The sequence below is a fragment of the Bombus huntii genome, chromosome 11 (assembly GCF_024542735.1).
Source record: "Bombus huntii isolate Logan2020A chromosome 11, iyBomHunt1.1, whole genome shotgun sequence".
Lineage (NCBI taxonomy): Eukaryota > Metazoa > Arthropoda > Insecta > Hymenoptera > Apidae > Bombus > Bombus huntii.
In genome coordinates, this window is record NC_066248.1 from 5,935,506 (window position 1) to 5,950,717 (window position 15,212).

At 39.9% G+C, this 15,212-nt stretch overlaps 2 protein-coding genes and 1 long non-coding RNA gene across 5 annotated transcripts in view; 1 reads left to right on the forward strand and 2 right to left on the reverse strand.

Annotated features, from left to right (window-relative positions):
- LOC126871139 (uncharacterized) overlaps positions 1 to 12,033 on the forward strand; it is a 41,656-nt gene extending 29,623 nt beyond the window's left edge. The window contains exons 3-6 of one of the 2 annotated variants that reach the window (XR_007691530.1): positions 1,276 to 1,330; positions 8,936 to 9,095; positions 9,901 to 10,174; positions 10,456 to 12,033. Coding sequence is in view for 1 of the 2 variants with exons in the window: in XM_050629607.1 (XP_050485564.1) it covers positions 1,276 to 1,330; positions 8,936 to 9,095; positions 9,901 to 10,072; positions 10,456 to 10,545 (477 nt within the window). In the remaining variant the exon portion in view is untranslated. The remainder of the gene's footprint in view (positions 1 to 1,275; positions 1,331 to 8,935; positions 9,096 to 9,900; positions 10,175 to 10,455) is intronic. The other variant, XM_050629607.1, reaches the window with a different exon arrangement.
- Positions 7,418 to 9,371, reverse strand: LOC126871143 (uncharacterized). 2 transcript variants are annotated; one of them, XR_007691532.1, is made up of 3 exons: positions 9,233 to 9,371; positions 9,040 to 9,163; positions 7,418 to 7,671 (listed from the first exon to the last, which is right to left on the reverse strand). It is a non-coding gene; the product is annotated as an uncharacterized LOC126871143 (long non-coding RNA). The 2 variants fall into 2 exon arrangements; XR_007691531.1 differs by lacking the exon at positions 7,418 to 7,671 and adding an exon at positions 7,678 to 8,931.
- On the reverse strand, positions 11,635 to 14,710 carry LOC126871135 (methionine aminopeptidase 2). The gene is made up of 6 exons (XM_050629598.1): positions 14,453 to 14,710; positions 13,937 to 13,999; positions 13,533 to 13,864; positions 13,054 to 13,458; positions 12,713 to 12,980; positions 11,635 to 12,618 (listed from the first exon to the last, which is right to left on the reverse strand). Exons 1-6 carry the CDS (start codon positions 14,595 to 14,597, stop codon positions 12,413 to 12,415), a joined length of 1,419 nt encoding a protein of 472 aa, XP_050485555.1. The 5' UTR covers positions 14,598 to 14,710; the 3' UTR covers positions 11,635 to 12,412.
- Positions 14,711 to 15,212: the final 502 nt, after the last annotated feature.

Here is a 15,212-nt window from a genome sequence, read left to right on the forward strand (position 1 = left end):
CGAATTTCACGAGAATAGATGTTAACGAATGTTATTTACGGCTGGTTTGTACACTCAAGTAAACGAAGAAGAATATTATGATCTAAAAATTATTATTAAGAAGTGTATTATAATAAAATATTATTATAAAAAGTGTATTATAATAAAAAAAAAGTATACAGGGTGGTTGGTAACTGGTGGTACAAGCGGAAAGGGGGCGAAAAAAGAAGTCGAAAATATAGAATAAAAATTTTTTTTCTTTTTTCAAATTTTTCCATCGAGACAACGATCTACAGTGAGATCCGTCACAACGAGACGCGATAAAGTGCACGCGTACCGAGCGAAAATTCAAAGTCGATTTTCTCGAAAACGAAGCCTCGAACGAGAAATTTTTATTCCATATTTTCGACTTCTTTTTTCGCGTAGAATCACCCCCTTTCCGCTTGTACCATCAGTTACCAAGCACCCTGCATAAAAATGTATATTAGAGTGTGACGCGCGCTTTCATTCACGACGGTCACTTCAAAGTATTCAGTATGTGATTTATAACGTTTGTTCCAGTAAGTTTCGATGGTATCAGAGAAATCATAATCCAATAGCGATCAAAGTAAACGTTTTTGGCAATAAAACCCGATGTAAAAAGAACTTGCTCTATGTTTCCGTCGAATTTTCCTCGATCGTATCGTCAAATTAAAAGACACTTTGCACGTTCGATGCGTGTCACATGTATCGCTGATTCGTATGAAGAAAGTAGTTTGCACGAATCGCAATGCCTAATCGCATCGAAAATAACGCGCCTGTGAAAAGTGCGCTTAACGTTCTAGAGGAGGAGTAACGTACGAGCTAACATATTCGAAGAGACAAGCATCTCGGTGCTCTCGTTTTTCTTCTCCTTTTTTTTTTTTTTTTTTTTTTTCGCAAAGAGTATCACGCTAGGAGCGTTAATTTATCAAAACGAGGTAAAGCTGACGTTATCGCGGAGGATTCGTCCAAAGGACGAGAACAATAGCAAGCTGGCTTCTCCTACAGAGGAGCGGAGAAATCGGACAGAAATTCGTATCTTAACGATCTCTCGTGCCCCTGGCAATTTTTTCGTCTCTCGTGACGCTCGAATTACGCGGAAAATTCACAGAGGAAATTTCCGTCGTGGAAAGCGCGATTATCCTCGTTAGTGGAACATGAATTAGCATGCAACCAGCTTAGCGGAGCTCTCCGTGCGGAACGCGCAGAGAATGCGAATTTTTTTCGTCGATAACTGTATCCTATCGTCCGTTAATCAAGTGTACGTGTTTTCAGGTGATCGATAACGGACTGAACAACGATACGGACAGCTGCGACGATTTAACAAACGGTGAGTCACGCGCGTCATCGACGCATCTTTTCGTACTCCTTTCTGTTTCTTATTGTCGTCGTTTATTACGATACAGGCTCTTTTATTCCCATAAGTAGCCCTAACTGGCTGTAAAAAGCGGCACCGTTGCAACCATAGGATAGGCGAGGAGCGTCGGTTCGCTTTGGTTTCATTCACTAAATCCCGCGGTGAAAAGAACGACCCGCTCGTACGATCCCCCAATTGCATTATGCTCCTGCCAACGGTTGCAACCCTGAATTTAGGACGCGCCGGATCCTACGATTCGATAATTTTGTTTGCGGCTTCTGCGTCGTATTTTCTTCTCCTTCTTCCACGCGAATATCGTTCCTTGATCGATCGCTGAAAGAAGGAAAAGACATTTTTGTCGAAAAGAAAAATTAAGTCGGCTTTCCCAAAGGTTGATCAGGTGCATTTATATTATAATTTTATACATATACATTTTTTCTGTCTTTATACGTACGGAGCTTCCTTGGTAGCTCTGCACAGCTTTACTTCCCAGCGCGTATTATTTACGGCACGTACAAAAATTTCGTATGCGGAGATAATACGCGGTACGATTAATAATTTTCGACAAGGACGAATTTTTCCCCGTTTACGTTGCTGTTTGCCGAGATACAGAAGCGAAGTTTTCAAGTGGAAACGAAACCGCATGTTTCTCTTCGCATCGCGGACTGAACACGAATTCGATAACCCGTGGCACGCGCCACCAATTTCAATTTACTTTCGAGATATCGAGCTTGCAAAATTTCCCGATTTCTTGCGGAAGAAATTCCTCTGGAATAGAAAGAACAGACGGATGAACTTGTCGCGATGATCGTGGCTCGTCTCGTTGCCTGCGTGACGATAGAAAAATGAATTTCACGCTGTCTTCCGTCGTTCGCTCGACGAGAAGACGAAAAGAGCATCGTTACGCAATTGGAAAATAAGTGGCAGGGGCGGAGGTCACGGTTTTGTCGGCGGTTCACAGCAAATCCGGCAAGCGGTTACGGCCCTGACTTTGCCCTTCGGTCATTATCGTCCGCTGGAGCGGTCGCCGCATTTTCTCACGCTACTTCAGCTGCTCCTTGCTCGCGGTGCAATGATCTCCCTCTCGTACCCGCACATCTGCCTCAAAATTACATCCTGACCGGGTCTCTACATTTTTATTTTCCCCCACCGCTGCATTCACCCTTGCCCCTTGCGCAGCCCTCGCCTATCTACAGCCGATCTTCCAACCAGCCCAGACGCATCAAATCTGTGAAAAAGCAGCGGCCACGGTGCCTGGATTCGACGAATCGATCGATCGTCGCGAACCAGTCACTTTCGATAAAAAATTAATCGTGTCGCGTGGCGTTCCAAATTTGTCGACGATATACGCGTGTTTGCAACGCGTTCAGTTTCCACATGACTCGCTCCGTTTTGCTGTTTTGCCATTCGCTCGACGATCCTGTAGCGTTAGGCTACATACGAGATATACAACAGCGTTGCTGTTACTTTCTTCTGGAATTTAGTTTTGCATTTCATCATCAGATTCCATATCGGAGGATTTGTTTGTCCACGTAACGACACGGGCTGAGAGGAAATTTCTTTAGCGATTAAAAACGATGGCAATTGGTAAACGATTATCACGAAAGTAACGTGTCCTTTCGATGTTCGTGTTTTCAATGGATAGAAATTATCATTATCAGGTATTAGGATCTGTTCGATCAATTTGTCAAAGTTAGCCGACGATCGATGAATTTATGCGAACGAAAGAAAGTGGTTTGCTATGTAAATTGGAAGAGGAATCGAACCAGTCGCGCTACCTTCTTTTCTGTCGATTTCTAACGTTTCTTTAGGGCGATCGAGGCTGCTGCTATGAAATTGTTGAGAAACGGGACAAGTATAGAAAGGGGGACGATAGATCGACAAAAGCGGTTCGATTATTCGCGTAGAACCGTTTCCGCGTTGCGAAATCGAACGCTTTACGTTTACGGTTCCGGGTTGACAGCGATCACGCGCTATTTACGTCCACGTAAATTGTATAATCGATTTCCGAACGAAAATCGCCGCGTTCTTGGAATCTGTGCGACTGGATCGTTGGCAAAACGTCGACAGACGTTAGGAAAGTCCGCAGCATCGAAGTCGAGTATAGAAATCGGCAGTCGACTGGTAATTCGAGGACGATCACGTGGGTTGACAGGTTGTTTTTCTCAGATCGCTGAGAGAAAAAAAAGAACAAAATCGACGAAGAACGAAGTTCAGAGTAGAAAACGATTTTACGAGATGTTGGATTTTACTTTCGTTTCTTGGCAGCTCTCGCTGGAAGCGGTTCCGTGGTTTATGGTAATCGACGACGATGCCTCGCGAGGAACCTAATTCAGCGAATCCACAAAGGATCCGCTCGTTGGTAGCGCGAATTCGATCAAAACCGCGCGGTTCGATCAGTCGCGAGAGTTCGAATCCGCCCGCTTTCCTTTCTTTTCTTTTTTCGTTCTGTCGCGAATCGCAGCTCGTTAGACGCGGAATTATTTCACGGTTTTCCTATATCTGCGTTTCGTTCTGACCACTGGACGAATTAAATTAGGATCGAATTTAGAATTAGTTAGAGAGACCTTAAAATTTTGTGCGTGAACTTTTATCTCAAAGACGCGACTCGATGTATTGGGTTGGCAACTAAGTGATTGCGGATTTTGTCATTAGGTGGTAATGAAAAAATCCGCAATCACTTAGTTGCCAACCCAGTAAAACCGTCTAAAAAACGGCGACTCACAATGGTTTTCCAAGTACATGAAAACTCGTCGAGGAAATTTACGAAGATTATTAGGCACGGTATATTGTATTGCAAGAGTATAGTCATTTGTTGGCTTACTCATATAAAATAAATGTACTCAATAAATGTATTCAATGATATCGTCGCGTTAATTTTCAGCAGGTCGCGCGTGGCGGACGACTGTACTCACGTAAGCGGAGCGTGACTCACTTTTGAAACCTTCTTCGCTGCGTGCGCGATCCTGCATTTTTTAGTATGCCAATAGCGTGCTCGCGCGAGATCATCCGGTAAGCTCCCACGCGCCCACGCGACGATCGAAGGAAAAAAAAGGGAAAAGGCACGCGTTAATTGCGCAATACCCGCGACATTACGTCGTCGAACCATTCCTGGTGCTGCCTCGCCATTCCTCGCCGGTCTTTTGTTATGATTGTCCCCGTAACTGCTTTCTTCCCATGCTACTTAACCAGTTAGGCGTTTTTCACGAGTATACTCGTCATGCGTAAAGAGTAGTTGGAATTTATTGCTTAAATTGCAATTGAATAATCGCGGTGAAAAAATGAAGAAATAAAACAAACTGTCGTTTCGTTGCAAAACTTGATTCTATTCGGTTGGCAAGTAAGTGAAAATTTGTCATTAGGTAGTGTTTAGTCGACCAGTCGCGGAGAAACGCGATCGCGAGGAAGTCGTAAATTCCCATTACGATTATAATAATCGGCGCCTGTTGGGATAATAGGGATGGTTGAGTTAGTATAACACTGCAGTTAACAGGTTATAATATTTTATTTTCAACAACTGATTTCACCGATTATATAAATGTTCGGAGATACTTGTGGGTTAGGCTACGATGTCGAATTGTAATGTCTTTTACAATCAGGTTCAAAGTGTTCGATTCGTATAGGTGTTAGCAACTTGTCTAGTGGCGATTAAGTTTTAAAACTCTTTTCGAGTTGATGTTTGAGTGTTGACTCTTTTCGAGTTGGTGTTTGAATGTTGAGACTCTTTCCGAGTTAGTGTTTGACTCTTTCCGAGTTGATGTTTGAGTGTTGACTCTTTTCGAGTTGGTGTTTGAATTTTGAGACTCTTTCCGAGTTGGTGTTTGACTCTTTTCAATTTAGTGTTTAAGACTCTTTCCGAGTTGGTGTTTGAGACTCTTTTCGACTTAGTATTTGAGAACTCTTTCCAAGTTGGTGTTTGTGTCCCTTTTCGAGTTAGTGTTTGAATGTTGAAACTACTCTTTCCCGCGTTGGTGTTTGACTCTGAGGTGGCAAATGTGTTGTCTAATGTGTGCTACGTTTCTTCTAATTTAGATGCGTGGAAGAAAAATCAGACTCCGGTCACCGGGATTCGAACCCGGGTCCCGAACGTTCGTAACCTAAGGCGCTAACCACTGCGCTGTCGTCGTCCAACACTAGTTAGTGTCGAGTGGTGGTATTTGCTGTCGAGTGCCGCCACAACTCTTCGAATTAGTGTTTGAATGGTGACTCTTTCCGAGTTGGTGTTTGACTCTTTCCGAGTTGATGTTTGACTCTTTTCGAGTTAGTGTTCGAATGTTGACTCTTTCCGAATTGGCACGTGAACAGGCACGTGGAATTTTAAACCTCGTAGCTCCATAACGATAACGGTAGGAAAGACGAATCTGTGGCGTTTCGAAAACGTCCCAATGTCGACATATGAGAATATGTAACAAAAAAAAAAAAAAAAAAAGAAGAAAATGAAGCTATCCATTGGGAAATTTTCATATCGCTTTTACAGAACGTTTCGAGGTAGTCGCAAAGAACAGACAGATAAAAGCGCGGTACGTCCGCCTCGATACCGTGCCACTTTCGTCCGAAATATCTTTGCCTATCGTCCGGTATCTTCCCAGATATTCGAGAGTTTCCAATTAGACAGAACGTGCTACGTGGTAACGTAAAGGTTATAGACACGAATTGTTACGAAACCGAGGTGTCATTTTTGCAGCGCGTAACTCGGAATATGGTTGAATCATCGTGAAGAAGCAGATGTTCACGGCGATTAAATTGACAAACGATAGGGAACAGGTTTCGGGAATTCTCTAGGTCGTAACGGAAGAAAGTGCCAGAAGAAAGATGCGTTCCAGTTGGACATAAATCGCACCGCCTAGGCGATAGCTTTCCTCCTACTGGCGTTCGTTCCGACTGTTTCTAGGACGGCTGTTGTTTCGGAGAAACGTAAAAATTCCAAAACGAGCGAAAATTCCACGAAATCTTTGCCAGAACATTTGCGGCGTAAAGATAATTTACGGAGCAATTTACGGGATAATGTCGCGCGAAGAAATTTCGTAAATTTGAATCGAGAAATCTCGTCTCCGGTAAACGATGGAAATTGCAACTACGACGTTTTCCACGTACAACAATTTTCTAGGCGATCGTCAAAGTGCCATATCGCGGCGCGTCTTCGCTGGTATTTGTGAATCTGGTCGAATGGGTTCGTCGTTTTTCCAATCTGTTTACACGATGTTCGAAGACATGTTCGCGAAACGTAGTTCTCCGAACATATTTCTTCTATGTACACTGCAAGTACGTACGCACATATTTGCTCGCGTTAAAGCTGCGATCGTCGTTGATACTCATCCTCGTACAAAGATACCCGATAAACGGCGAGTTCGCAAGCAGCATCGATTAACTCTGTAAACGAACAACTTGCAATCTGGCAACTTGACGAAATGAATTTACAAAGTTACGCGATTGGTCTCTTGGAAATCGAACATTGATCCTGCCATTGTACGTCGACGCTCGTTCAAATGATGAAATTCACGTTTACGAAAGGCGAGGTTGATCGGTGTAGTTTCCAAGAGATTTCATTTAGGATGATCACGAACGCCTAATAAATTACCACCAATAGAAAAAATAGATGAACGCTGTAAAATCTTCGTAGACAGCGACTTAGAAAACAACGTGATATTTCGTGAAAATTCGCTAAAAATTGTCGAACGTCTGTGTGGCGAGCAAGAAACTCGCGAGAAAATCGAAGAACGTTGGCGGAATGTTTAGCTAACGAGAACACGTCTTCGGTACACGGTAGTTTGCGAGTATTTGGTCAATCTCGTACAGTGTGACACGTCCGTTCAACTCGAGAATTCGGTTTAACGCGATAAAAAGCACATTGTTTGCGTCACATTGTGGACATAAAAGACAGGTACGTGGCGGCCTGCTCCGCGTACTATATCCGATTAGCAGGTACGCGAAGCCCTATGCAAAAGTATATAGAAGTTGGCTGTTTGATACGGTTGTTGGCCGGAAATGCTTCAGTGCGATCCGACGCGATGTGCGAGGAGGGTTACGTGAGGGAGAGAATCGCTTTGTTGGAGGGTGAATAAACAACTGACTGGAAAAATTTATTATCATTCGCCGCGCTTCAGCTTGTTGTCGAATTAAACGGTTTTCTAGAAACCACGATCTTTTCATCTTGTCTCTCGTTCCGCCATCCTCGTCTTTCCTTCCTTTTCGCTGCGATTCTTCGCGCGTCCAACAGCCTTCTTCTTCGATCGATCGTACGTTTAATACGTTTGCAAATACATCACGATGTCTTTCAAACATCTTCCCTTACACACTGTACGGTCGAAACCGGTCTGTAAACATTACACGTTGGGACGCTTTCATTTTCCGAAATATTACGTAAAACGATAAGAGTGAAGAGTGAAGAGCAACGAAATTAAAAGATAAAACAATCGTTTCGTTACAACTTAATTCGATATCGTAACAGTCACACGTACTCTGTGTTCGTCGAGTATACTCGTCATCGTCATTGCTTTTCACCACACGTTTTATTGGGTACACACTTTTTCAAAGAGATCGTAACTTGCTAACTGGTTAAATTAAACACCTAGCCATTTGTAAACACTTACATGCGCCATTTGTGTATTTCTTTCGCCACTTTATCTGCTCTTTAACACTATGACGACTGATGGCTGCTGCGTTCGCGTCGTGTGAGTGTCCACTATCAGCGTACGATATAAATATACAGGTGGTTGGTAACTGGTGGTACAAGCGGAAAGGGGGTGATTCTACGCGAAAAAAGAAGTCGAAAATATAGAATAAAAATTTTTCGTTCGAGGCTTCGTTTTCGAGAAAATCGACTTTGAATTTTCGCTCGGTACGCGTGCACTTTATCGCGTCTCGTTATAACGGATCTCACTGTAGATCGTTGTCTCGATTGACGTTATTTTTTTAATTTTTAAAATTTTGAAATTTTTAAATTTTTAAATTTTTAAATTTTCAAATTTTAAATTTTAAATTTTTAAATTTTTAAATTTTTAAATTTTCAAATTTTTAAATTTTCAAATTTTAAATTTTAAATTTTTAAATTTTTAAATTTTCAAATTTTTAAATTTTTAAATTTTTAAATTTTTAAATTTTTAAATTTTTAAATTTTCAAATTTTTAAATTTTCAAATTTTAAATTTTAAATTTTTAAATTTTTAAATTTTCAAATTTTTAAATTTTTAAATTTTTAAATTTTCAAATTTTAAATTTTTAAATTTTTAAATTTTCAAATTTTTAAATTTTTAAATTTTTCTTCTATATTTTCGACTTCTTTTTTCACGTAGAATCACCCCCTTTCCGCCTGTACCACCAGTTACCAACCACCCTGTATGTCGTACTTTTTTATCATACATTTCTTTAGTTATTAGGTAATTGTACGCTTTTACCTTTCAAATATCCCAAAATAAACGTAACTTAGACCACGTTTTCACGTTTCCACGTAAACGTTAGATTTCAAACTAAAGTAATCGATCGTTATGGTGTTAATCGAGCAAGATTTTTCAATACGTAAGATATTTTCTTCTGCGATAGCGTTTAACCATGTGTTTTGCTTTTCTTTTTCTCTTTCTAGGACAAAAAATGGCACCGGTATTGGGTGTACCACCTCCTCCTCCACCTGCTCCTCACATGGGACCAGATGGCTTAATCTTACCGAGAAAACCGTACAACCCTTACCTAACCTCCAGCAACCATAAGGACCTCCGCAGGGAATTATTATTCAATCAGAAAGTGTAAGCTTCTTGTAAAATCCAATAGCCTCGTCTCTAAGACCTGTGTCAATAATACCTGGTAACAGTACCTGTAAACAAAATTTCTTTTTTCTATAACCGTCGTTTATAAAAATCTGCACGCTTTGCTTGATTCGTACCGATGCATGTAATCGGGTTAAAAAGTCCAATTTATCCTGTATCAGGCATTAAAAATAAATTTCACTAATGTCGTAACACGATATTCCATATTTTGTCTGCTAAAGGATAAAGGTACACGATTTATGCGTAATTTCGCAATATACACAAATAGAGGGAACAGTGGATAGGTTATTACTATCGTAGAAAGTTCGATCGAACAAACGCTACGTATTGATCGGATAAATTCGTAGAAATAAAGTTCTATAGTCAAAGATTTGTATCTTAAAAAAGAAAAAAAAAAAAAGAAATAGACGAGCGTTCGCCAACTTTCGAATGGCAGTGTATTTTTATTTTATACTTTTAAATAACGCGGCAAAAGGAGAGAGAGACGCGTGGCGGTCGATGGCGCACACTTCGCACGCCTATCATCGAGAAAATCGTTTCCTGCTGGCGTATGCGTTCTAGGCCTATACGATACACGTACACGCACATTATCTACGTGTCCGTGGCTGTGACTCATTCCCAGGCACTTTTACGGTTTAAGCAGGGCCGCTATTCAATTGAAAGGTTGTTGGCGCGCGTTTTTCTCATCGTGGCAATTTTCACGCGAGGCCCACCAACCATGAGGCGACGAGGCACGCTTGCCGCGCGTAATTAGCTAACCGCATCGGTTTTCACTTTCTTTCAGCGGCAAAAACGTGCTGAATCAGAAGAGCGAGCTGCAGCGAGCACTCGAGAAGCAGAGGGAAGCTGCCTCCAGGAGAGAGGCTGAAAGGAATCGGGAAGAGAATTACAAAGACGATCCAAGAACCGCCTTACAAAGGGCCATCGAGCAAAGAGCGAAGCACATCGAGATGGCAGTCAGTGTTTCTCCCTCCTTTCTTCCTTTGTTTCTTTATCTTTCTTAAGGTTATTCGGTAAATTGAAACAGGTCCTATAAATCCGTGGCAAGATACATAGAGGTATTTTCCAGTTAAATAGTTGAGTTATTACTCAACTATACGTTCATTGTTATTTTTCTTTCCTTTCTGTGAGAATAAAGGTTAGACAGTTCTTTAAGTCCAATTTTGTTTGTTGCGATTACGAATGTAATTTGGAGTTTGTCCTTAGTTATCAATTTTAACGCGTCTGATATTTGAAAAGAAACTGCCTTTTATATTCGAATAATCGAGGAGAAAAGGAAGGACTTCGTTTGAAAGAAGTGTACTGGTATTATTAGAGGAGTAAAATTTTTGTTTTTCAGCTGGAGCAGTCGCAACCGACGACGGAACCACCGAGCAACCTTTTGGTAACAGCGAGAGCGAAGTTGAGACCGCGCACAGATTCACAATGAAGTTACGTCAAAGGAGACAAGAAAAGAAAAGAAACGAAAGAGAGGCAGAAAGAAAGGTCGAACGTAAAACGTGACACGTACGCTGTCGCCCGAGTGAGCAACGATCAAATTGCGTTGTAACGCGGACTTTTGTCACATTTTGTAATTTGACCATGTACATATTATATGTTTAATCCGATAAGAATTCGTTAACGGCAAAATAAGATTGTACGAGTCTTCGTTGAAGATAAAGTATTGTAACGAGGCATGTTAGATAACGCAGAACCGAAAAACAGTGGAAAATAGGTCGTGTCTATGTATCGATACATTTATTCATTTAAAGAATATTCATTTGTGCGTTTTTCGTGCTAAAAGTAGATAATTGCCTCGCTCTTCCAAAGTTCTCAGAGAGCGCGGATGCGCGCACTAGCCGATTCATTTCGTCTTCTAAGCGACGTTAGTCTAGTTAGATAGTACATACAACCGTAACCATTGTTTTCCATATCTGTGAAAAACACGTGAATCGAAACGACGTATATGTATCCGCGCGCATAGCCGAGTCAGGTCTTTTCAAACGATAAGTCTGCAGATCGCTGACTCAAACGTCGTTGTAAAACCGATACTTGGTTTGTTAGTGGCGTATATAGCACTCGTTCAACGTGTAACTTGCTTACGCGTGTCAGCGACGCGGTATGATGCGTTGTGTCCTCGTTACTTCGCCTAGTTATCCGAGACACAAGGTGTCGAGGTTTGCAACAGATTGGCCTTTATAGAACGCCTTGACGAGAAAATAGTTTACTTGGTCGTTCGATACTTTGTTACGTGCTCGAGATTTTTCAGAGCCTTCACATCTAAGGACTAATACCGTTAGAGTAATTAAGAGACCAGTCATGAGTAGCATAGAGAATTTTAAAACGAATACATATGTGCAAGATGTATGTGTGCGACGTTAGTTTATTATCGTGCCTGAATTTATACCAAGACTAGACCTGAATACGAAGTACAGAGATAGTGTTTTGCCACAATAGAATTGGAATAGTAGAATCGATACCTTGGGACCATCGTTCACTCGTAATCAACTACTAACAGTTAAACGAAAGAAACATTCAGTAGGTTGATATAGTAGCATTTATTAAACTCCACTGTTTATAATTCATAAAATGAATAAAATATATATTGTTGCAATCAAGGTATTATAGGAACGTGATGGTACATTCGAATTTAACAAGTTTTCTATTGATAACAGTGCATCACCGTACGTCTTCTTCTACTGTTTCAGAAATAGAATAAAGATAATCGTATTATTTGGAAATAATCGTAATAAAAAATTCTACGAAACACTAAAGAATCTCGTTAATAAGTTGACGTGTAAATGTAAACAGAAATTGTAATGTTATCGCGTTGACTGCATTAAACTTCGATTTGTGCAAACTAATCGTAATATTTAAAACTATTATCATATTGGAGCAATTAAAATATTAAATATATTTTATTCAACGTCAATAATAATATATGCCTTTTTTCATCTTCACAAATGTGCAGAAAAATAATAACAAACAAAAGAGCGTTGCTCGCAATACTAGCACAACCTCGATTATTCGACTATTCGTAAAAACATTTTCCTTTATTCATAGTCCAATATTAGATTAAAAAATAAAATAAAAAATATGTAACTTTTCCATATTTTTAATATTTCACAATGTTTTGCCTTATCACCATTGTATAGTGTTTCTATCGACAAAGAGAAAAGAATGAATGAGATGTATAATTAAATATCGCGTTATTAATAACATTTACCGTCAGTGTGACTTTACATAAATCAACTTGTACATTGCCAGATAGAAGATACAATGAGCACACATAACGCGATTCGAGAACAATAGACATATCAATAATCATCTCCACGAGAAATAACCTCCTTACACGTTGGACGTAGAACGAGGGTATGCTCGAACTGAGCAGTATAACATCCTTTTACATCAACTAAAGGTGGGTAAGCCTCTACTGCACCTTTGTCGCATAGATCCTTCAAAGCCATTTGATATTTCACGCAACCAACACGATCTAACCACCGCTTGCAGAAAGCCAAAGTACCTGTTTGTTACAAATATACTTACTTTACTATTGCTTTATTGGTTTTTCGATAGAGAAGTTTAAGTTAGAAATCTGTTAATAAATCGATATATACCGAAATGCTTGTTGATAACATTGAGTAGGGATTTGCTACTTTGCAATCTCAATGGGACAAAACCGGCATCAAAGCACTTCATGTAATGAGAACAGTCTAGATCATCGTGAACGATTCCTCTCCCAGTAGATCCGAAAGTTTCAATGGCATAAAATTCATTCTCTTCCATTCTAGTAGCTTCACCCCCTTTAACTATCGGTACAGTTTTTCCAGCGTGAATACGATATGAAGCGATTGAATGACCGTTAAGATTTCTTATGGATTTTACCTAAATATAAATCAGTGATAATGATCTATGATAAAATCGACAGATAATAATCTGAAAAAGGTAACAAACATACTGGGTAAGTTTTGCCATCTAATTCAACTTCGTATGATTCCATAACTTCTTGAATCGCAGCTCCAACATCGCATAGTTGAACGTCGATACCAGCAGCTTTAATTCCAGTATTTGTAGCATCACGAACCGCTTCAATGAGCCTATCGTATTTCGGATTGAATGCTAATGTAAATGCACAGTCGATGATTCGTCCGTTAATGTGTGTACCAAAATCTATCTTGGTGACATCATCGTACTCCAAAACGGTGGGATCGCCAGCATTTGGAGTGTAATGAGCGGCGCAATGATTTCGTGAACAACCAGTTGGAAATGCTAGTCCAGCTTTTAGCCCATCTTCTCCTATCAATTTTCTTGCTGTATTTTCCAACTCGTTACAAATTTCTATCATTGTCATCCCAGGTTTCACCTAAATTAATCATAATTTTATATAAATTGTTTAATTCGTTTTCCTTTTATAGCTATTTCATGGATATCACATACCCATTTCATAATATGTTTCCTAGTTTGTCTATGAGCTTCAGCTGCCTGCCTCGCTTCGTTATAAATATCATTATGCATTCTGTCAAAAGCACGTGCTTCTTCGCTAGAAAAGCGATCCTTAGCTGTCCTATCATCTACTCCTGCAGCAGAGGGATGATCCATTATTTGCCCTATCGGAAAGTTCCCATCTGGGAAAAATTCTGATACGGGAATAGTCGGAGGATCTGTTTGTTGTTTAGGACCTCCAGTTTTTCCACGTGATTTGCGTTTCTTCTTTTTCTTCTTAGCATCTTCTGTTTCTGCATCATTTTCTGTTGCATCTATATCAGCTTCTACAATGTGACATAGATTAAATATTATATACATAAATGATTGTCTTTCATACAAATTTGGAGATAAGTTACCTTCTATATTATCTTGTTTCGTTTCTTCTCCTTCTGGAACATCTGCGCTAGCTTCACCAGCTCCTAAAACATATTTATGAAGGCAGGAAGATCAGTGCTGTGCATAAAAAAATAATTCCGTCTCAAAATAATTTTTAAACACAAATTTTTGTCGTGAGTAATAACATAAATTTAAGTTTGAATTATTATGAAATCGAAATATTTTGTATGAAGCAAACTTCAGCCGTGAGATAACAGAAAGGCAAGACATGTGCATAGTAATTTCCAAGTTGTGTCGCTCACGGGCATGTTTAGTAATAATATATGTTGTTCATTAGTTACCCTGTAAATACGAAATTACTATATAGAAGTATAGGAATAACATCATGAAAGAGTTGAAAGAAAAGGTTATTGCATGTGAACCCGTGTTTATTTTCAAAAATAAAAAGTCGGAACCAGTGCAAGACACGCTAATAATCCCCAAATACGCATAAACGACTATACACCCAAAACCTAACAATTTATAAAGTAACGAACCAGCCTTCTTCTTCTTTTTCTTCTTTTTTTTCTTCTTCGAAGCTTCTACTGCACCAGTTTCATCTTCTTCATCAACGATTTCGTCTTTTTCCTCATCTACTAATTTTTCGGCAGATTTGCCGACCTCGTCCAATACGGCAGCCATTTTCAAGAGGAAACCAAACAATGCTATACCATTGACGATGGCAAAATACGTAGATATAACACCAACAACACCTTATGCAATTTTGTACCTCCTCCTCTGAAATACCGACCTCGAAAAATACAAGGTGTTCTCCACGCCCTCTGCATCTACTACGACGAACGTCAAAATTATATTTACCTACAAACGAAATATGTACGCATATAAACATTGGCTAAATATGTATGTACATTTATTGTAAACACGAATCGAAGCTCTTATCGTACCTGGTCAGAGGTCTATAACCGCAGATCTGTCAAAAAGCTATTCCTGGCTGTACCACTTCCAGGAGTAGCAAACATAGAAAAATGATGGCATCAAGTTGCCTATCATTTTCTAGGCGCGAAATCCAAGACTCTAACACTTGTCTCTTCTGATCGTAAGAATTTTTGCTCTCGAGCTATACGTTACAATCGTCGTCGCTTAGGATATGCGACCGACTCGTTTTATGATATGAACCATGTCATATCAACCATTCACTTTTTCGCATCCCTAGAGATAGTCTAGAGAAAAGATGTAAAACGAACAATGGACGATTCCAGCTGGCATCTCGAGAAGATGTGGTGAGTGAATTATTTT

Bases quoted from the DNA above. Each gene is read 5' to 3' on its own strand.
- LOC126871135 (XM_050629598.1), bottom strand. From the start codon at position 14,597: ATGGCTGCCGTATTGGACGAGGTCGGCAAATCTGCCGAAAAATTAGTA. The intron at 13,459-13,532 runs GTATGTGATATC...TGATTAATTTAG, and splicing joins GGAAACATATTATGAAATGG to GTGAAACCTGGGATGACAAT. The intron at 12,619-12,712 runs GTATATATCGAT...TGTAACAAACAG, and splicing joins TGTTATCAACAAGCATTTCG to GTACTTTGGCTTTCTGCAAG.